This window comes from Stylophora pistillata, chromosome 5 (assembly GCF_964205215.1).
Source record: "Stylophora pistillata chromosome 5, jaStyPist1.2, whole genome shotgun sequence".
NCBI classification, from domain to species: Eukaryota; Metazoa; Cnidaria; class Anthozoa; order Scleractinia; family Pocilloporidae; genus Stylophora; species Stylophora pistillata.
The window spans coordinates 2,734,997-2,758,042 of NC_142523.1; the positions used below are offsets into that span (position 1 = coordinate 2,734,997).

Here is a 23,046-nt window from a genome sequence, read left to right on the forward strand (position 1 = left end):
CTTGAAAGCTTGCCGCTTGCATGGCAAACGCAAAGCGTCTTCGCTTCGCCGGCCAAATCCAATCATATTTTAGAAATACACTGTACTTATTTTCCATTCTAGAAGTAAGGTGATGAATTTTCTCTTGCCCGCCATGACGATTTGTCTCGCTGCTAATAAAATCCACTTACCACTTACTGTATGGCGAGAGGATCACATTTTCATTTGGTCCTCGTACAACTAAATGCCAACCAGAAATGTTCATTGTTCATTCCCTTGAAGAACAAATGGTTGATTCAATTAGAACATATGGCGTTTTCACACCTAGGCTTATCTTTCTCTTTTATGCAGAAATAAACAAATGGTATGGAGATATAGGGTTTCAGGATTTGTGTGAAAAAAAAAAAGCATGACAAATCGAGTCTTTCTGCTTCTCTACTCAGCTTGATTGATCTTTAGGAACACCGCTTAAGGATTTTTCTTAGAAGAGTTTTTACCGGAAACAGGTGTAATCATGTGTGCAGAAATACAGGATAGACACTGTCGATGCCACATCGTTCTTAAAGAAATTATCAGTGCTTTCTCCTGGTCATAATAATTTCAGACAACTCCAAACTGTAATAAAGGATTTACAGTTCAAAGGTTCTGTACAGGCGTATTTACACTATCACGGGCTTTAGCAGTTTACTCGGTGTCATGCATTCTCCTAGACTAATGCAATTATTACTTTATGCAGCATGTGATGTTCTCACGCTTTCTAATATTACAGCTAAATTAAACATGGAAAACAACATCTTATACGTTATCACTAAATTGAAGTAGGATAGGTTGAGAATTCTCTTTAAGACTAGCCAATTTAGTCAAGGTTAATCTTCATGAGCCACATTTTTGCCATTTTTGCAATATTTTTAAGACAAACCTGGCACCTTTCATTAGAACAACCATCATTTGAGAAACACGAAAGATTTCAATAAATACTGATTACTTTAGTTTGAGATTAAATTGGACGAGCTTCTCCATTCATTTTCGTGATGTCTTGGGTACAGTTTTGGCGAAAGTGTTGAGTTCGAGATCACGCCTCTATCATGAGCTTCGAAAAGAGGAATACTTTCCAGATCTTTGGAACATATGTATCATATTTGAGCGGAGCCTTGAGCACGTGATGATGGTCGCTTATACAATATACTGGTAATCCAATTAGATTAAGATTTCAGGATTAGCAGACGAGAGGGCAGACAAAGGTTATTTCAAGGCAAACATCGGTCACTGTACATACAGACATACATAACTTTATTTCCGTTCGAATTTCAGAGTAGCATGGTAGTGTTAGTTTCTTCGAACATCCCACCCCAGGGGAGTACATCCACCGCACAGTAATGTAGTGCGTAGGAAATTACTGTCTCCTACCCCTAACCCTGCAGGAAACGGGGCCTACGGTTTATTCGTCCTTATCCCAGAAGACTAGAACATCTTTCCATTTCTTGATATTATAGAAAGATAGCAAATTTTCCTCAGTTATTTTAAGACCATGAGTATTGGTCCGGCCGGGGCTCGAACCCTCGATCTCCTGCACAACACAATCCGGTGCTCTAACCAATTGAGCTAACCGGGAGGCGGTAATTGTTTAAAGTTCGTTTTCCAACAGTGATTGGCGAACGTAGTTTAATTCATTTCTGGGAAAAGATTAGGAAATTTTTACGTAGAAATACCGAGAGCAATTTTCGATTTCTTGATGAATCTCAAATCCGTATATGATGGGAAAATTAATCATTCTTCCCACGAGAATTAAGTAAATCGAGACAGCTCTTCTGTCAGTAATGCTTCCAAGGTTCCCTTTTCCCGGGATGCGTCATTAATTTGGTTCGTTAATAAACAGATTTTATAACTAATCTTATCTACCCTTTTACCAGCAAACGCATAAATACTACTCTTTAGATGTTTGGATAGCTCGTTGAGGTCCTCGTGGTAAGTTGCTACGAAGACTTTTGAGGTAGGGAACTTTAACCAGTCAGAGCAGAAAGAAACCGTCACTTCAAAAATTCTCACTGGTATTTGCTAGCAGAAAAAGAACTGGTCATAAAAACCGATGTCCCTTAGATTGGACGGTGCAAAATAGACCCAAGAAGATGTAAAATAAAAGATAAATCAACCGAGATTTGTAGAAGAAATCAGTTCTCCTACGAGTGCACGTTTCTGCTCCTTGCCAAAGGTGAATTTCGGAGCTGAAAATTCCGCGTTAAAACGGCTCTCCCGTCCAAATTTAAAATCGGTTAACTATGTTATATAAATATGAGAGGCATGGGTTTAAAGTAGACCATGAAACATGCTAACTAATTAAAAGGTATTGTCTTTCATTTTTTTCATCAGTAGACAAATTCCATGTTAGGCGTGCTAAGTATTTTGTTACAATGGTACTGGTTTCCCCTCAAAGTCCAATAAAGTTGACCCTTAAATTACGCACCCCTACATTCCACACACATACAGCGAGAAAGCATCTTTTCGATAGCTATTATAACACCCCGAGAAAGCATTAACAATAATATTATCATTCAAACTACTGTTTATTGAGATGTATGGATTTCCGTTTCTTTCCTTAGCCGGAAATCCTCACTTGAGCGACTTAGAGACAATTTGAATTCAAAACTTGCTGAAGTGCCTCATCCCGCTGACAACCCCTGAGAAAATATCGGATTTCATCTGGCAGGCTGACAGTATTTTAGTTCTAGAATATGTGTATTATTTGTATTCTCCGCCCACAAAACTTATTCCTTCGGCTTGTTTTTGTCCTCAATGACCAAAAACTTTTAGGAAGCAATGCACAAATACACACAAGCAAAACACCACTGCAGATCAGGGTTTCGCAAAAGATATTTGATACTGATAGTCTATTGCCTCTTGTCTTGTTTTCGAAGGAAATAAGTCTATCCCTAAGATAGCAACAACTTGCAAGCCTGACACCGTGAGGGAGCATGCAATCGACATGGAGGTCATAGTAAATTTAACTGGACTTTCGATTTCTTAAATATTCGTGACATTCAGAGCCTCATGCATGTTCATTGTTTCCCGATGTTTCACTCCACGCAAAAGCACGCGATTCATCAATTGTCACAGGATGTAACGATGACTGTCACATAAAGTGCTTGTAATATCTGATTAGCAAAACTGTCTTGTTTAAACTAATTAATTTGAAAGCAATCATAGCGTCGGAAGATGTATATTTGATAAACAAGTAGAATTTTAGAATGATTAGACAAAGCTGAAACTCGTGTTTGTACTCATGGAAAGAAAGGGTTGCTTTCAACTTAGATAATTTAGGTAAAGAAAAGTTATGGAATTTCCTTTGGAAAACTTCTGCCTGTCCCATTCAGAATTATAAATAGAAAAAAAACTGCACATCTGGTGGCAATCTTTTCAGCTTGACTCATATTTCACAAGATACACCTCATTTGCTTTAGTGACTAATATGAGTGTTATAGTTGTCAAATACCCAATAATACCCTTCGTCTTTCCACTCTTTACATAAATTCTGAGCCCTTCTTTCATCAATAACTCATTTCCTTTAGGTGCTCCATGGTAACAAGCCTTATATGGCAAGTATGACGTCATCTCTACGTGTAGACTTTTTAACAAAATAATGAAGTTGTAATCTCAAAATCAAAGAAGTCCTCTTTAATGAGAGATCTTCTTTAACGAGTCTCTGATGCTCGCAACAAGTCTTCTTTGTCCCTCGGTGGTGGAAATTGTGTTTTCTTTTAGTACAGGATGGAAGCTAAGAAAAACACTTTTTGGCAAGCTAAGGAACTATCATTAGGTCAGTATGATGATGATTTAGAAGCTTCACAGAGATCTCTAGCTTACGTTTCCTTTCATCGTTCTTTTGACGGTGTTGCAATGTTTTATATCTTGCAACTTTCAAATTGATAACACTCGGTTTTTTTTGGTTTCTCTAGACTGGATCAAAGTCGTCGAGTCATTAATTGGAAACAAAATCTGTTTTTTTTTTTTTAACGATGTTATGAAGCTGGTTCACAGATCTTCTGTAATGACGAGTAGCGAAAGCTTTACTTAAGCAATAATAGCTGCTATGGAACGTTTTACCTATGGGCAAATTTCTTAAAATTGAGTTTCTCGACTAACTCTTCTAATTCTTGTTGTTAATAGATTAAGTGGCTTGGCACATTTGGTTTCTTTAAGTTAAAAAAAAAAAAAAAAGAAAGAAAACAGGGGTAAACCCAAAATTTATCTACTGTGTTAAAGATAAAAAAAGTGAAAGAATTAATAAAAGGGTCGGATTTTCTCCATCTCGTTTGGTGGCAACTCTCCAACTGATAGAACTCGTCAAACTGGTTCCCGGCTGCCGAGTGAGTACAAAACTTTTCACACCGCTGACCACTATTTATGAAAAGGTAGAGCGAGATACGCCAGTGAGGAAGTCGTGTATGAAGCGGTGCGTAAAATACACCGGGAATTTTTCCAATTTAATAGCTTCAAAGAAAACTGTCTTGCTACATTTGGTAAGATCTAAATACAAAGTTTGATTTTCCATTTTTATATTTTTAAAAGGTGAGTTCGCTGTCGTAGACATTCATTTACACAACACCCTCCATGATGGATTTGAAACTGAGATTCCAAAATTGAAAGATGCCAGATGATATTCTCCATTTATAGAACTGTTCGCTCAATATTGTTCAACTGACAAGAAATCCGTTGTTTAATCTTTGAGTAAGCGTTGTGATAACCTTACAGAACATTTCCCAACGCAAAGCAACTCTGCATCACCAAACGATATCTATGGGGCGGGAGTCATGTTGTGTTTGACGTTTCTGTAGTCATTTTGTTGCACAACCTGACCCAAGGGCACTTAGCGACTAAAATACACTCAAAAGATCAATACTTTATTCTAGAGAGATCAATTTTAACAAAAACGCTGTCCGGATATGGCTCCCCATAAAGAGAATAATAACCGTAGATCATTTGTCACATATCATTCATCGATGGGTAATCAAAATTTCCTTATACGATAACATTAACGAGAGGAATTAGATTCTGTCTTTGATCATTCCTATGAATAATTACATCATGGGAGGGCGATTTTCTGTAATTTAATCAAGGGTCATTTTATTCAATAATGAAAAATTTGGATAGCTCAATGAAGCAATTTTCAATGTTATCAATAAGAGTAAGGCCGCGAGAGAAGAAAAAATTAAGTCTCTCTCGTGGACGAACGGACCTTCAGACCTTCGATGTAGCAACTTGATGCTGTCAAGCTAAGCCACAACTGAGACCTCATTTGCGAGTTAAGGCAATAGTTACTCATGCCATAAGCGTATTGGGAGTTATAAAACAAGACTAAATGTTGAATTTTATGCTCCTCAGTGAAGTTAAGAAATGGCTTTTATCATGTCATGTGCGTGGGACAGAACCGGACAACGATGTGAAAATTAATCTCTTTTATTATGTAGACACCGATAACTGAAAGGTCTGGAATGGCTACTGGCAGTTTACATGTTATTCCTTCCTCAAGATTGAGCAATTTGTTCGGCATGCAAGTCGCAGGGCTTTAATAGAGCCAATGGCTGAGCATCATACTACGCGTTCAATAGGGGTTTTGTAAAGCAGCCATGTTGCATGGCTGGAACAATAGATTGTTTTTCCCGTGGGAAAAATTTTCTTTCTTATGCAAAATATTTTCATTGTTCCTGCCACGCAACATGATGGCTGCCATGCAAAACCTCTATCGCGAAATTACTTCAGTATATTACCACTTTGGTACCGACGTGTTATTTACGATCAGCAAGCAAACAAGGAACAAGCAAACAAGCAACAAACTTATAATTCTAGCTTCTTAGAAAGTTTTAGTTTATCTTCCTGTCACAAGTGTGGGACAGAGCCGGACAACGATGAGTCATGCCATCGCTACCATGTTTATAAGCGACAAAAGTCCTGGATCGTGGATACTGTTGGAACCAGCGATGTGGAAAGCATTGCACCAATAAAATACAAAAAGGAAGATGGTAAATTTGGAGCTCAGCCGTTGTCATTGCACTTCATGGTAAAAATGGAATAACCTTTGGGTTTTTTTTTTTTTTTAAGTTTCGTGAAATCTAGAGTTTCATGCATAGACATTGTAACCCAAAGTTTCACTCCACGAAAATGCACGCGATTGATCCTTTGACACAGGATTATCACGATGACTGTGCTGTGAAGTGCCTGTTACAATTTGATTACCGACAGCGAGAAATTTATCCATAGAAAACAGAATCGAAGAGATTTGGCAACAGATTTTATGGTGCAATTTATGTTTCTATAAAGGCATTGGGATTTTAGTGGGCCTGAAGTTTCTGTCATGGGATAAATCAAAACCGGGTACATATACATGTCTTGAGGACCCATAATTAGACAATTTGGGCGCTCACCTTCATAACTGACTAATCAAATCCTTCATTTTTACATATTTTGCTGGCTTCTTGGTATTAGTTCCAAATTGAAGAAGGCAAAGTCAAATTGGCCTGTTCGGCTCAGTAGAGTTTGATTGTGAAATATAAACCATATCGAACTCTGCACGTTTCTATTGCACGTGCGCCTACAAATGCCACGCACAACGTCAGTTAGGGTTTTTGTTCTCTAAACTTCTTGTGAACCAACTGGTTGCGGCTGATAGACATTTTCTATCGTGCACCTTTAGAAAGCTCTTTTTAGATGATGCGATGTCCTTTAAACTGGCTTTGAACTTATTGAATAGAGCACGGGGTACTTTGATTCTTGTTTAACTACTCGCGAACCACAGACATTTTTTTTTTTTTAATTAACTTTACAAACCCCATTAAGTAAAGAGAATTTGCTTTCTAGATTAAGTGACATTTAAATTTTTCTATGGTTGATAGATTATCTCACTTAATAACTTAACAATTTGTTTCTACAGTACCGTAGTTATACATCGACATCCTTTGGCGCACCACGCGAAACTGAACACGGTCTAAAGCAACACGCTGGGCAAGCAAATAAAATACTATTATGATAGTTTGTTTCAATATTCTGATCTATGATTTCTCGTTTGTTTCTAAGCTGGGTATCTGCCTTTGTGACAATTCCATTTGTGAACCTAACAGCGTCTTGCACTATCAGCATATTCAGATAAAAATATCGGTTTCAGCCCAACGGGCAGTCCGTATCTTGTTTTAGCACAAACAGGTGTGCACCAAAGCTTTAAGTTTCGCTCTTAACTCCGACCTAAACTTCCTAAAATTGTAAAAACAACCACAGAAAATCCCAACCGTGAATCAAAGTTTGATTATCTTATAGCTATCAAGAAAAAAATGATCTAGATTAATATCGGTAACTTGATATGTGATATCCAGTTGTGAGTTTTGTCTCTTGTTTCCAGAGGTCACAAATGTTTGCCATTTAAAATAATTATGTTTTATTGGAAGCATACCGTGAATTGTTCGACTACCAAACCGTACAAGAACTCGCCAACAATAAGCGTCTATCGCTAAATATAAACTATACTTAGATTTTGCAAACTTATTTTTACGTGACATAGAATTTCGTGAGAGGATAATCGTGTTTTAGAAATCACGCATGTGCGTTGTTCCGGTTGTCCAGCGAACAAATGTATGGGATCATCCAATTGACACTATGGAGATATAGATCAGAGTAAGAGATAGCCAGATCTGAGGAAGTTATGGTAGATGTTTATGAAGTGCCTGCAATGTCATAATAATAAATCTTGTGTCCACTCTCATACAGCTCAAACTCAAATTTAATGAATGACTGAACAAATGAATGAGCTATGTAGCACTTGAAGGTAATGCACCAGTTACTTAATACAAGAATTGAAGCTAAACATGCTTACAAGCTCTTCATATCTTTGCGTCTTAGGTCAGTGTAATTAAGGAGCACTTAAAGTTCATCTTTAGGTGTTGATCGTTCGTTCGTTCGAAATTTTTGGTTTCGATTTAGGTGGAGTAGCGACGTCAAGAAAACTCCCGGTGCTCTATGAAACTTAAAAATTAAGTTCAAGAAAGTTTGTGAAAAAGTTATAAAAAGAGAAGAAAGCGATGGAATAGGAAAAACGTTACTTAGATCACACACAATACCCAAAGGGATTGAAATCTATTCAGCGGTCGTCAGTGGTTTAGTAGTCTAATTTCGTTTAATCAATACGTGACGTGAATTTCGCACCTTTTGGTTCAGCGTTAGTCGTCCAGTATCTATCTGCCCTTTCATGGTAAGGATTTACACATTGAAATGTTTGAAGCAATCGAAATAAATTGTGAGGTTCAAATAACCTCTTTTACCCAAAATACATTTCGGTGAGATTGTTGTTTGCGATAAGGACTGCCAATAGAAAACGTTTTGAAATGTCACAACCACTATGGAATGTCTTTGTCTGCGGACGTTTGACACAAAATCGAGATCTTGATGCTACAGGCAAAACAAAACCAATTTGGGATGTAAGTGCCTTATATGGCAACTCTAACGTCATATTCACTTGACAGGCTCTAAAATAAATTTATGGCTTTGCAGGATTGGAATCAAAGACCTCCAGGTCGGTATTAATTAAAGAGAGGAAATCTTTAAAAGGAGCTTTCTAGTTTCTAACTGATTTTGGAAACTGCTTTCCTTATCTCTTGATAGTGGAGTTGAGACATTTCAAAAGGATAGGTTATTCGGAAGAAAGAGCAATTTATATATCTTATTAACCAAGCGCGAGGGCCGTACTGGGAGAATATCGGCCCGAGGTCTTGACGGTACGGACCGAGTGCAGCGAGATCCGTGCAAAAAAGACCGAGGACCGATATTCTTCCATTACGGTCCCGAGCAAGCTTGGTTAATGAGAGATTTATTATACGACTGAAGTTCAAAGGGACACAAGTGCGGTATCATTCGGGACCATTCTGGACAGTGCCCGCTCCAATACTTAGAGAATATTGACCAGCAATAGAGCGTTTTGATTGGTTGATTTTAGTTATTGGCCCTCTGACTGCCCGAGTCGTGTAATAAAGAAGGTTATGGCCTATATGGAACATTCAGAAGGTTAGTGGGTTGCAAGCTCAGACTGCATTTCTGGCGGCTCGAGAAGCGTCACAGAAGGAAGCAGTGATTTCAAAAAAATTCTCTGCGTTATATCATTGGCCTCTTTTAGTCCACGCTAAAAGTCTACTCAATTAATCAGTAGGAGGGGAGAGGGATATTGGTTTAGTACAAACAAGTGTGAAATTAAGTTTTATGTTTCGCCCTCAACCATGACCTGTAACTGCTTCGCCTGAGAAAAAAAAAAGAGCAAAATTATTAACAAAATTTGACAACCACCTACCGGACAAAAAACATTACCAAGATCAAAATCGGAGACATGATGAGCGGTGTACAGTTCTAAATCATGCATTTTGCTTTTGAAGGTCGACAACGTTTTTCAGCATGTTCAGAAATTTTTCGTTCTTTCAGATATACACCTCTTAGGTATTTCCCCGTAGGGTTTAGCCAGAAAATCAAGCAGCGTAAGTAAGTTCCCGTTAAGATTTCCTGACAAATTTGTCGTGACATCAAAAGCGTCGCGTGAAAGGTTTGAGTTAACTTGATTTGCAGTTTGGATTGGGGAGGGGAGAGAAAAGGGAAAGTAGATCATTTATTTTCTCTTTTTGTGCAATGAAAATTACGGATATCTCATTACAATTTAACACTGTCTTATTCTTATGAGAGGGTCCATAACGAAAATCATTTTTTCATTCAAAGAATGCGTTTAGCACGCGCTGTACATGACTTTGGCAAATCACCAACTTAGCGTGAACATAGGGTGTCGCGCCGTAGCTAAAAATGCCTATACCGCTGACCCCACTATACTATAAATGCGCGCGAGGCGGCGTGTGGAGGAAGTCTATTTGGAAGCGTTAATAATAGATACAGAATTTATTAAAGCAGGGACTCGATCGAGGAATTCAAGCTTAAGATTTTCAACATCTATCTCTACGACGTCGCCCCGATCAGGCTTTAGGTAAGAATTTCCTTCAAATGCTATTTTTAATTCATACTTGAATTGAATTAACCGCGTTCGGCGCTTAGGACATGCTATACGAATAACCGCTAAAATAAAGCGCCAAAATGTCACTGTGCGTCAAGAAACGTCTTTTCTGCATCGCTAAACTTGTGTCGCTTCTTTATCAGATATTGTTTATCATTATTATTCTTCATATAAGTTAAGTGTTTTTATAACCTTTGTGACAGAAAATTGGCTGATAACACGATAACCATGCGTGGTTTATCAAACTTTTGTTCAGGACTCGGGTCACGCTATGCCGGGTCTCATACTGTCCTTTTGTGCGCTTCCTAACATCACTCTGCCACTTTCAAGAACGTCCTCCAAGGATAAAACCGTTCATATAAAAAAGACAACCTTAAAAAGATCAATGCTTTGGAAAGGGTTTCCAGGACTCCATCCGCAATTCAACGAGTCTCGTCATTCATCGAGGGGATATTAAATAAAAGCTTAATTGAGTTTATAGTCTGGCCCGCGCATAGTCCAATAGAAACTGTAATCAATGGAGCAGTAAACAAACTCACAGGAGGCCGATTTACATTATCAGGGGTCAATCACATGCACACTTCGACACACTATTGCATGTCAAGAAGGCATCATCATATAAAAAGAAAATTCTATGAAAACGCTGTTTCATGAGTGTGCTTCATGATAAAGATTCCACGCTACTTCCATTGGAGGAATGCTAGACGAGAAATATGAGTAAACGATCATATTTTACTCATTTGCGACTTTTTAGTGACAATGTCTGACCTGCGTGATGTCTGAGACGGATTGACCCCAATGGCAATATTCCAATATTTGCTTTGTTTTCGTGATTGGGAAAAACCTTTCTGAGTGTGCATGCGTCGCTCGTATGTGCAAGTTTGGAAGCAAATCGGCCGTTGGTTCTAGAACGTTTTTCGTAAAATCAATACATAAGTTGTTTCCCGAAATCCTAAGAGGAGGTTTTATATTTCTTGAACCGTGTGGAGCTACAGTAGTAATCGCAGTTATCACACCGTCTTCTTTCAGTAATCTCCATTTAAGAATCCTTCAAATCCTTCATTTTCCAATTTAAGAATCCAAGGGTTTAAAAAATATTTCTATTCTTAGAATAGAATTAACATACATGGTTAACAGTTCCCCAGGAGGGTTTATAACTAATCTTTTCTCTTAGCCCTTCCTAAAAATCCATACATAGATCTCAAATCTAAATCGAGAAAATTTGTAGAGGCGCCAAGTTACATCTTACTGAAAATCGATTGGACATCACGGATTATAATCTCGATTAAGGATAGTGTCCATTGTTAAAAAATGTGTACATGTTTGGGTACAAAAGCTCTAGAACTGAAAGTACGTGGATTTTACCGATTCAATACAAGTGATCGAAAAGATAAAGCCGTAAGCAAGATAGTAGAATAGCTTTCGTGATGCAAAGTTACAGAACTACAATGAGCTGTAAAAACAGCTCAGAATCCACTCTTTCAAATAAAAAGAAACATTGCCAGAAAAGAAAATCCTTTTCTTAGTAACATATATCATAAGCTATTGCTAGGGTATGCTTCGTTGACAGTGCATGCAAAGGCAACACATGTAGAGTCTGCCATAAACGACTTGGGGTCATCAGTGCGGAAAGTAGGTATCTGTTTTCTTTCAATGCATTCGATTTCAAGGGCGATTCCTCAGCATATGCTTTGTAAATGATGTTCTATATGTTAGTCAGTGAAGGTCTTTTTCATTGATTAAGCCGTTCCTTTAGACATGTACAGAGAAAAATGCGCGAATGAAGAAGAACTCGTAATGAACCATTAGGCTAAAGTTCACACATAAATATGTAATTGTAAATGTGTGTTCATATTGTGTATTCAACTTCATCCTGTCCCATGCTAAATTCCTAATACTCAAACATGCCGGAAATGAATTTTCAAGGTCCTAACCTATTTCGTATCTAAAACAACGCTTCAGTTGCGATCCAAGGGAATTCTTTAGTTTATGGTTTTTACCTACGTCCAGAAGGTAGACATCTTTGACAGACAATTGCATCACCGGTCTCTTTCATCTCTGCGATCCTTTTCAAAGGAGAAGGCAATTCAATTCAAGAGTTATTGTGTCTTATATAAGGCCTGGTAAACGAGGCAAGCGTAAAAATTCCTTGAAGATCAAAGATAGCAGAATCATTTCGCAGAACAGATTCCATTTTTGCAGACAGTTCACATTACTGCGGTTTATTATCGCGTGTCTGGTAATTAATAGCAGAAATGAGAAATCAAACACTACAAAAACTCATACACAACGCAATCTCTCCTTTATCGTTCAAAATGTTTCATTTCTGATTGGAACTGACCAAATAAGCAGCAAACATTTCTTGAAACGAAGGAAGGTGGGCATTTCTTCCTTAACTCGACCAGTTCATTATCTATAAACGAAGATTTAAGTTAATTCAAGGAGCATGAAGAGGTGACAAACTGAAGTCATGCCTGTGCATAATGGGTAGAGTGACATCAGCAAGAAAATCTAAATACATGTTGCTCAAGTGAGATAGCAATCGCTGAAATTCGGTTTGACTCCATTTTTCAAGAGTTGCACTACAATGCACGCAGAACTTGCATGGTCCTCGTCGTGTGTCATTCGTGAGTGATGAGCAGTTATTCCTCCTCGAGGTGCTGACAAGATAGCGATAAAAGCAGCTATGTCGCACCCCAGACTCGACATAAAACAAATGCCCAATGAGGCATTGTTCGTGTGAGGACGCTAGAAAAAGGCGGGAGGCATTAGTAAAGCACGAACGAGCAACAATCGAAGGGAATTTCAGGTAACATTTGTCAAAAGTTGGTTTTTTTTAGCCAAATTTAAACCCCAAGTATGTGCTTTTAAGCAAAATAAGCTACAAGGTACCCTTACAAAAAAAGTGGGGCCTTGTTCTAGATAGCGAGGGAAAAATTATCCAAGATATCTTATTGCACGTCTTATGGACGTGGTTTGTGTTATCCTCCATATCACAGCCATTATCTTAACATGATCTTGAGATAAGAACTCTTAATGCCAGGAAGTGGAGCCCAGCAACTGGTAATCGCCTATGTCACGAAAAAAATTGTTAGTTATAACGAATCTCTCTTTTTTTGCCGCTTACAAATATCCAGGTGCATTCGATATCTAAAAAGCCGACCTTCGGCCTATAATTTGTCGACAGTGCTACCTATTTCCCACGGGCCAAGGGATTTTAAGCGTCCTCCACGTTGTAGATATCGTTTACTCAATTAAGCGACCTTTGTTACATCGGAAATCCTCCACTAGTACAGAGAAACAGTTTTTTTTTTTTATCAAAATCCAGCATAGATCCCCAATCAACTACTTGGTAAATACGAGATGGGGGTTTGTTGCCAGCCCTTTGACTTACAAACTGATCATCACATAAATTCTAATCTAAATCTAAAACTACAACTTTTTGTAGAAGAAGGTACTGAGAATTGACAAAATTTCCATCTAGATAATCTTGTCTTGATATAACACCAAACCCTCAGAAATAACGAACGAAGACATGTGTGACCATCAAATAGGAGAATTAACATCTAGATTTTAGACGCAGAAGGATTAAAATAAGAATCATGAGACGGCTCACGGCGTCTTTCATGAGCGAATGCGGGATTGAACTTTACCAGCTTAGCTTCTTGCTTATCAATCTTGGCCTCAAAAGCCGCTTTTTGGCTGAACCGGAAACTGTTTCTCATACTCTGGGAAAACACTCTTAAAAAAATTGACCACAGATCCCATAAGTACTTACGGGTAATAGCACAGAAAGTGCAGGACTGGAGTTCAAGAAGGTTTGACCCACAAGAGACTTTTTTCTACCTCAACCGGAAATGATTTCAGAAATAATGAAAATAAATCGACAAAAAAGACAGTTTTACCCAAATCGACCGAAAGTTTTCGAGGGGCCACACACACGATAAATCGAGATGAACATATCAAGCGACTGGACTGAGCTTTTAGCTTAGATTTCAATCAGCAGACGCTTGGTTACCTGAAATAGCCTATTCAAGTGTGGTATGCAGAATATCTGACTATGTGAAAAGATCACAATGCTATAAATCTCCTTGATAGCTGTTCCGTTTTATACAAATCTTTTCATAAAAATACAACAAAAGGTGGAGACCGAATCCTTATATGCTTATAATTTGGGATTCACCGGCCGGCGATTAAATCTTTAGGAAACTTTGAACCTAACACGTTGTGTGTATTTGTCACGCAAACATGACTCGCTGCAATGACGTTCTTCTCGAAGTCTCTCTGTCCTTCGACGTACAATGTTTCTTTGAGCCAAGAACTAGACCTATCAAAGAGTCAATTTGATATTCGTGTGATTGTTATACTCTCCATACATCAGACTTGTCGTTAACTAGAACCGGTCCCTTTGCTAACACGGTAAAACACTAGAGAATCAAGAAAAACATTAGAAGAACCGGGATAGTTACGAATAGAGACGATTACAAGGATCGCTAATGACTAAGTGATATTACAATAGACATACTGCAACTTAGCTCTTTTAAATTTGAAGGCATCGTGACACCGAGCTCGTATGAAGCACGCAAGTGCTAAACGAGGTTGAAACGCTCTTGGACGGTTTGTCCACTAGCTCGCCAGTATCCGCCTTTTGTTTCCACTTAGATTCTCTCAAAACCTCTTTACTGCGCGTTTTTGGTGTAGTTTAATGAACAGGTCAGTACTGATGGGATCCAGGTCGAAACTTAGTTATAGAATTCCTCATAAAAAATGTAATGATAAGGGGGCTGTGTTAGTACGAAATCAGGTATTTCTGATCCTAAAGAGCACGACCTAAATAATATTGAAAAGTTTCTGAAAAATTTTCTCCACTTTTGTCAGCGAACGCGATATCCAACATATATGATTGAACAGCCAGAGCTTTTTGTTTCGGTAACTTCATCAATCCTACTTTTTCTTAATTCCTTTTAAGTCTTGTAGCTCAACTGAGAAAGCTACCCCTGTTTTAAAATACTCCTCCTGAAAAATACGATGTCCAACAAACATAGGCTAAATGTCTGTCATGTTTTACGCATTCCTATAACTCTGATCATTTACTCGAATAGTCCGAATAGCGAAAGTCTCGTAATGCATACATCATCAAATGAAATGCTATGCTGAATGCATGGGGTGCCGTAAAACGACACGAGACAAATACCATATATGGCAGGCTTAAACCGAGACATGGACACGTGATAGGCTTGGCGATAAAAGGGGGAATATTGCCTGAGTGTTTCAATTATCGATGCAAAAACTGAACGTGTGCAGGTTTCTTCCTACAAACCCTGAGAAGTTACAAAAGTGCTACGTATGGCCTTCCGTTTTCTGTTAAAACAAAGTAGAGGTAAATTTCCAAGGAAGAGATTTGCAGGTTAGGGAGTGTTTAGTCGGTCAACTTAATTAGCTTCATGAGGTTACCGGGCCTTCTGAAACACGGGGAGGATTTTACTAAAATTCGCAAAATCAGTATGTGCTCTTAGTAGTCTAGCAGTAGATCATTTAGCAACCAAAGTTGCCTATTAGCAAAATGATCATAGTTTCTTGATCTTAGTTGGTCTACCACTTAAGTTTGTGGAAGTTTAGCATACTTGCATCGCGAAAAAATCCTTGATGGACGTTTTCTGCACTCGACAAACACGTTAATGACATGGGAGGATCCACGCAAATTTTGATCGTTGCAAGTTTACAACCAAAGGCTAGAAAATGATGTCATTCCTAAATACTGCAATCCTTTGTTGTGATAACTCAAGGCAACTTTCACTTGCATCAGTTGGGCCGGCTGGGTGCAGAGAGCGAAGTAAGAACATAACCCACAAGGTACTTCACAAACGAGAACGGGTGTCAGCTGAAAGTCGTCAACAGTTACGCAATTCAGTATACTTCAAGACACTGTTTTCGTTTGCTTAACAATGCATCTCCTCGTCAATTCAGTGTGATAGGTGGCACCTCTTTCCAATTTCCGCTTTACTTGGTGGATAAAAATAGTGATTGCAACATGGAATAGAATTGTGAACACCAGGCCGAGCAGGACTGAGCATCTGGCAAGCCTTCAAGTTAGGAGGACATGTTGAATTGCTGAAGGAGGTAAAGCCGAGACAAAGGATCAGATACCTCATTAGCAAACCGCTAGAACATATCTGTTCTAATTTTATTTAAATCTTTTTCGTTAAGTTCTCTAAGGACTCTGCTCAAAAGTATATATAAAAAAATTTTTATACTTGACGAATGACGAATGAAAGCTCGCCGCCACATTCCAAGTGATTGTGTTTTGCTGTGTCTCATATCTTGGTTTACCGATTTGAACGCTTCGCAAACGTATCAAATGCTTTGAAAAACTGTTAAGTTTTCTGGATAACACCAGAGCGCACTGAGAAAGGTCCTGTAATGGTTTGTTGGTCAGATTCTGAAACAGAATTTTTTTAAATGTTGGTTTAATTGCACTTGAGGTAAACAAACTAACCAACACTTTTACGTTAGGAAACAGCTTTCCGGGGAGCCCTTTGATAAAGGTTTGTAAGCACTTCTTGGCTTTAGCCTGTTAGGTAACATGAAACTTTCTGAACTTTGGCCTTAGATTAGGCAGACAGTTTTCTCTCGTTGGGAATTTATGCAGACACCATCATAGGTTTATCTTACTTTTTTTAATGGTTGGACACTTATTCCAATAGGTCTTTTAAAGAGATCTTGTTCTAATCAATTCAACCAAACCTGTCGAGTAAGAAATACCTCCAGAAATTAAGCCTAAAAAGACGAAACAAGACTTATTTACATGAGTCCATTTCCTGTTACTAAGCTTGTCTAAGAAAGCTTCAGACTTTTTCTTTTAAGTAAAATGATCCTCGTTAAAAAACAAACGATTCATCCTATTCATTTTCTGGTATTGTTCAAAACACGTCAGTCTGATTTGCGTCTGATTCTAACTTAACGATCTCAGAATGCAGGAACTCTTGCAAGTTTTTGAAATCGTGCCTTTTCGTGTGGCAAAACTCTAGTTTTTCGACTACTGGCTATTTCGATTTTACATAAAGTTAGAACTTGGCAAAGAATCACAAGACAATATTAATTTAACAGGGCGAAGGTTCAAAGTTCTTTTACGCACAAGTGGCGGTCAAACCAGTGCATATTCTAGGCGGATTAGAGGACTGAGAATGTTTCCTTATTATCTAAGAGAATGTCTAAGCAGAATATTGGGCCTTGAACATGCAACCGCAAAAAAAGAAAAAAAAAGCACAGAGTCTCTAATTTTCTAAACTCAATCGGTGCTTAATTGGACAGAATATTCCAAACCTGATGAGGCATAGGGTCCGTGGTTGATTTATCTCGAATTGAATCGGGATTCCATTTGCCATAACAACAGCTGACTTATCGGGTCATCCCCAAGTGATAGTATAAATGTTTGCTCCCAAGTACTTTCGTGTCAATACAGTTGCCCTGTTCTGTACGTAACCCTGTTAAATCTAGAAGAACAGCTGTTATTGTTGAGCTTAGATCACAATGTAAACCTATTTTACTGATTTTGTACAAATTTTATGAATTTAACCCGGTTATCCTTCAACTGTGGATTTATACATAAATATTCTCCAGACAGGAAATGATTTCGCGAGCTTATGGTAGCACAAGGGGTTTTAGTGTTCGCAAACAAATCAAGTAGATCTACCGAAAAAGCAAGTATTGTTTTGTGTTTACAGTTTTGAGAATTCTGAATTTTTCAACTCGTTTGTCAAACCTATTTTTTTGAGTTCTTTAGGTATGATCTTCGAGACAATGACCGCTGAGTTGTCTTATTAGAACTGTTGTTTACTAGATCTTAAAACGTTACCTTTGAAATGTAACTAGATAACTTGCCGGAAAGTAGAAAGAAAAATTAGAATAACAGTAGAAAAATAATAGAGAAAAGTATGTAGATAGGTGCAAAGAGATTGAATTTTAGAAAAAATGGATCGAACTAGTTGTAGAGATCGAATTTAGTTCACCTGAGAGAGAGTGAATTTTACACATCACTAATATGGGTCAATTACATGAACTCCAAAAAAATATCCTGGATATCAACTTTTAACCATGCATTACCAGTACCTCAAAAAAAAAAACAAAAAAAAAAACTGGTTCGTTGCTTTAACCAGTTAGCTGACTAAATTATTATTAATAGTGCTCGTCTCATTACTTATCGAAAAATTGACGGTTAATCACACGCGACGTCCAACGAAATATAGCGACGTTGGGGACTTTGCGTGCTAGAAATAATAGACTTTGTAAAACAATGAAATTAAAACATGCCTTTCGTGCATGGCTGTCGTGGAGTGTATTAACACGTCGTAAATCGATAATAACCGATTAGCACCCCACGCTTGCCTGCCCCACGAGTATATAAACCCAGACGAGAGTTAGCGCCAGGCTTCCATCGCATCTCAGACCGCCGCTGAAATCAGCTCCTGAACGAGTAGAGTGAAGGAGAAGCCGGTATAGCGACTCTTAGAGCGGAGTAAACACAGGTTAGACCATTTTACTCAGTCGCCCGTGCTCATAAAATTAGTATGATAAAGTCTTGTTGCTAGTGGCAACAACAGCCTTGCTTCTGATGAAATCGCTGCTGTCACTTCTGCTTTCAGTAAAGGGGAAGACAAACTCACCACCGGCCGGCTGCGTTAATTTATCTTAAATACTTGGATTTGTGCATCAGACCGGCCAATCAGTTGGTACAAGATTTTTATACTTGATATTTTTTTGAACTTAGATGCCATGATACAATATATCTATATTTTGTTCGGCACCTCAAGTTGACTAAAGATTAAGCAACCATCAAATTGTTTCAGTGTGTACTTAAGTTTCAAGGTTACATACAAGGTATCCCACACCGTTCATGTTATTGCTAACTGAAAGGCCTCTGACAGATTTCATTTTATTTTTTTATGCTGACCTGATAAACTAGATACGATTTTCTTTACGGCGACGGCGTCGACTGGTAATCCACGTCACTCTTTTACAATCCGCTCAAAACTTGTGCACGCCTTGTCATGGAGTGTTATCTTTAACTCGCGCGTGATTTTCATGGGTTCCTACATTTTTTGTTGCATTCGTTAAGAAAAAAAAAGATAAAAAGCCGAACCTATCATTGCAAAAATGCGTAACTTAGCCTTACATTTCCTTGATATCCCTCACGCTACTCATAAAATAAGAATATTCGCTTAAACTTTCTGTTCCTTTTAAGCCCCTTCAGAAAGCCTTTGGAATCATTGTGTCCAGCTTAGAAGGACCGTTATATTACTCCCAGATAGGAGTCTGTCGCTAGCAAAATTTAAGTTAAGGTCACGGGTAGTCACGCTCTGAGAATCTTTAAATGCTTGGCCAAAAGTTGTCATTTCGCGATCTTTCTCAATCTTTAGTCGCCTTTTCTACTTTAGGTCTATTTTTCATATGCTAGTGTATTCCTATCTTATCAAACTGTGATTTCGTGGTTCCCCTTTAAATTGAAGGTGTTTTTCCCGTCAACACGTCGAAAAACGTCGTGACGTTTTTCCTCTAGAGCTCACTGAATACACCCAATGAAAGATCTAAGTATCACTGGTGAAAGCTTGGATTATCTTCTTTGCAGGTATAGATTTGAACACGCAATCTTACTGGCACTTGCGTTACACACAATTGTGTAATTAAGAATAAGTAAAGTAATTTATCTTTGATCTTCATTCATTCATCCCCGGGGAGATTTTGTGTCAGACAGCGTGGGTGTACCTTTGTAAAATGTGCGTGTACTTTGAGAGTTGGCGAGCTCACAACTCTGAAGTGGTTTATATTTTTCTATACACACATATAAACAATGATTCAGCACAGGATATAACTCAAATACTTTGAGTAATAATGACCCACGCCAGGTTGTATAAAGTTCGCTTGTTGTTATGTAATAATTGCCTAGAAAACTCCCAGATTTGTCCCTTATTGACGCATTTCTTACCATGCGTTTCACAATGCACTAAAAGAACGTCCTGTGCAAGAGGCGGTAACAAACAGTTCAATCTTCAACTGAATTCTAGTAGAGATTGAAGTTTAGGCTTTGCAAGTCGTAACTCTTTTCAAATTCATACAATGTACGCAACATGAGTGACCAGGGTAATTGCATCGTCAGCGGAAATCCCATTTCCAACCGGACGCATCAAAGACGATAAGTAGTTTTGGGTGGCCTGGCTGAAACAACGATTTAGTCCTCGACAATATTTTCAAAAAAAAAAGTGACAGTCTACACTTAAATCCAGCTTACCAAGAAGCTTTCCTGTTTTCTTAGCCCGTTAGCTGCTTCTCTTAAAAAAATAAAGGCTGTGCGCACAAAGAAATTCCAATTGGAAGAAAGGAATCACTTCTCAAGCCTTCTGCGCCTCTCATGTAACTGTGCCCGTACGAATTGGTAAATTAAGTGCGTAACCTATGATGTAAGTGTTTTACCAGTGTTGATCAGAGTTGCAAAAGTGCCTGATGAGATAAACATAAACATAACATAAAACCTTTATTTACACACGATAAGATTTAAAGCTCACAAGCTTGTGATTCCTATGCTGATGTTTTTTATCACGGAGACACTAGATGAACAAAGATTTCCTTCAAAGTAGTTGCCGGTTGAATAAGCATAGACTTCTATATCTATTACGACCAACCAGTTGAAGACGTTTCTGGTTTAAGAATAGTTATATTCAAGCTGCTAGATCGGCCAAAGTCATTTTCATTCGATGCTTGGATGAGTGTTCAAGCATGGGGCAAGAAGTTAGCAAAAATGTTTCTTTCAAATGGAATTTCTTCCTAACAACTAGGTTAAGTGTTATAAGAAACTCTATGTTAAAGGAGCTATATTGGGACTCATGTCTGGCACCTATCATAGAGAACGGCTTTTTAATAGAAATATGCCTAGACGTAACCGCTTTAAAGGATGAAAAACAGCAAAGCATAATGGTAATTGAACTCAATGAAGTGCAATTTGGTCTGAAATCATACGAAAGATTTCAAAATCGAACGAGGGTGCAGCGCGAGCTTGATTTGAAATCGCAAGTATAATTTCAGACCAAAATTGCACGACACGACATTTTGACGCAATAACATTTTGGTCGAGGAGAGAAAGGACTTAGAAGATTTAGAAGGCAGCGTGGCCGAGTGGTCAGCGTGTCGGACTCGCAATCCGAGGCTCCCGGGTTCGAGTCCCGCCCTCACCACTACCCAGATTTGTTTCCCGCTAGCTCCGAGTTCAAATCCTCGGCCATGCTTGTAAATAGCCAACTGGTTTGCCTTCCGCCAGATGGGATTTTTAATAATGTTATTTTCAATTTGAATTATTTGTTTCAGTTGTTTGGTGGAAAACCTGTAAACTAGCTTACAGCTAAGTGTTTCTCCACGTTAAATGAAGATTATATTATTATTATCATTATTATTATTATTATTATTATTAATTATTATTATTGTTAAGGACAAAAACCTACCACTTTTTGAAAACTTTTGCCAACATTGCTCGAGATGCTCTAAACGCGAATAAGCACCAAATTCAACTCAGAAAGCACTTCATAACATCTTCTTAATCCCTAGAATCTATTCTATGCCCACTACATGTATATTTCAGGTGAAAGAAAACATGAATGTTTCTTTTATACCCTACAGAAAACCCGCCACTGAGAAATGTGGACAGAGCTTATTTGGATTGTGACTGCGCTGGCAGTCCTAGTCCCAGGTAAACCAATATAATTTTTGTGTATCGGATGCTGACGTCATTTTAAGAATTAGATCATCTTTGCCATTATTATGAATGATGGGTTGAACTGATTCCTTATTAATCAGTACTTCTTTCAGTACCACAACTGCACCTTGTAGTACAATAGCCGAAAGCTGGATACATACAAATAAGATTTATAAATTTGTAAAGTGTTTTCTGGTTCGTTTTGCATGATTAGCTATAGAATTTCGCTCTTATGACCATTTTACAAGTAACACCAACTGATGCCCAAGGCGACCGACCACTGGTCTGGAAAAATTTATTATTACCTGAAGTTGTTCCTGTCAGCAATTTTTTCATTAAGTGACCAGTCAAGAGTTTCCTAAAGAGCCTTTCCTTGGCAACATAGATGGTAATCACTTCCCTTTACAACTGCTTGTATGGATGAGTTTTACCGAGGGGCATTTATGAAGGGGCATTTATGAAGGAAGCTGCAAAGGGCTTTTAGGAAAACTCAACTCCAGCAGACTTTTCATGTCTTTTTAACAAGCTTCTTGCTAAAGTAAATAGGCACCAAGTATTCCTGGATGAGTGTATTTGCAAAGTATGTGCTAGAGTAAATACGTAGTGTGCCTTTCGTTTTGTTTTAGCTCGAGGCAACCCTCCAGTGATAACAAATTTCCCAAAGAAGGATTTGGTTAATCCAGAGGACGTGAAATTCAGTTCGGTTCATGGCTTCACACTTCCTTGCAAGGCTATCGGGTCAAACTTAACGTGGACTTGGGAACACAACGGTACAGCTATAACCGATTTGGGTGGTAGATCACCCTTTAACCTGGACAAAAATGGTACCTTGACTGGCACTTACCTCCGCGCTACTGACAGTGGTACATACCAGTGTTTTGTCAAAAACGAAGTCACGGGCGCCGTTGCATTTAGCAGGAAGCTTAAAGTCGCTGTCACAGGTACCAATGGGAATCATGATGTAAACTTGTTTAACATTTCACATCACCTGTCCACGTGATTTGCAACGACGTTAACTCTAACCTAAGCAACGTTGAACTTGTCGTGGCGTAACGGTTGGCGCTCTCAACTCGGGTTGGCTCAACGGCTTACAATGTGACAGTGCAGTGTTATTATTTAAAGTGCTTTTCTACTCGGGGGTATGACTGAGTTTCAACGAATTTTTTTTTAAGAGAACGTGATGAAATGCCGAGATACTACATGCAATGGTCAGCATACGGGCTAATAATGAGTAGTATGCAGTATATCTAGATATGCTACAAAAACCGGAATTAACTTTGACAGTCCTGGTTGCCTCTCTTGTGCT

The 23,046-nt window shown here is 38.4% G+C and overlaps 1 protein-coding gene across 6 annotated transcripts in view; it reads left to right on the forward strand.

Annotated features, from left to right (window-relative positions):
* Positions 1 to 23,046, forward strand: part of LOC111319963 (hemicentin-2-like) — a 95,562-nt gene that overhangs the window by 658 nt on the left and 71,858 nt on the right. For all 6 annotated transcript variants that reach the window (XM_088761376.1, XM_088761377.1, XM_088761379.1 and 3 more), the window contains 2 exons: positions 21,665 to 21,734; positions 22,367 to 22,681. In XM_088761376.1, coding sequence (XP_088617502.1) covers positions 21,683 to 21,734; positions 22,367 to 22,681 — 367 coding nt within the window. In that variant the 5' untranslated portion in view covers positions 21,665 to 21,682. Of the gene's footprint in view, positions 1 to 21,664; positions 21,735 to 22,366; positions 22,682 to 23,046 lie in introns of those variants that run through there.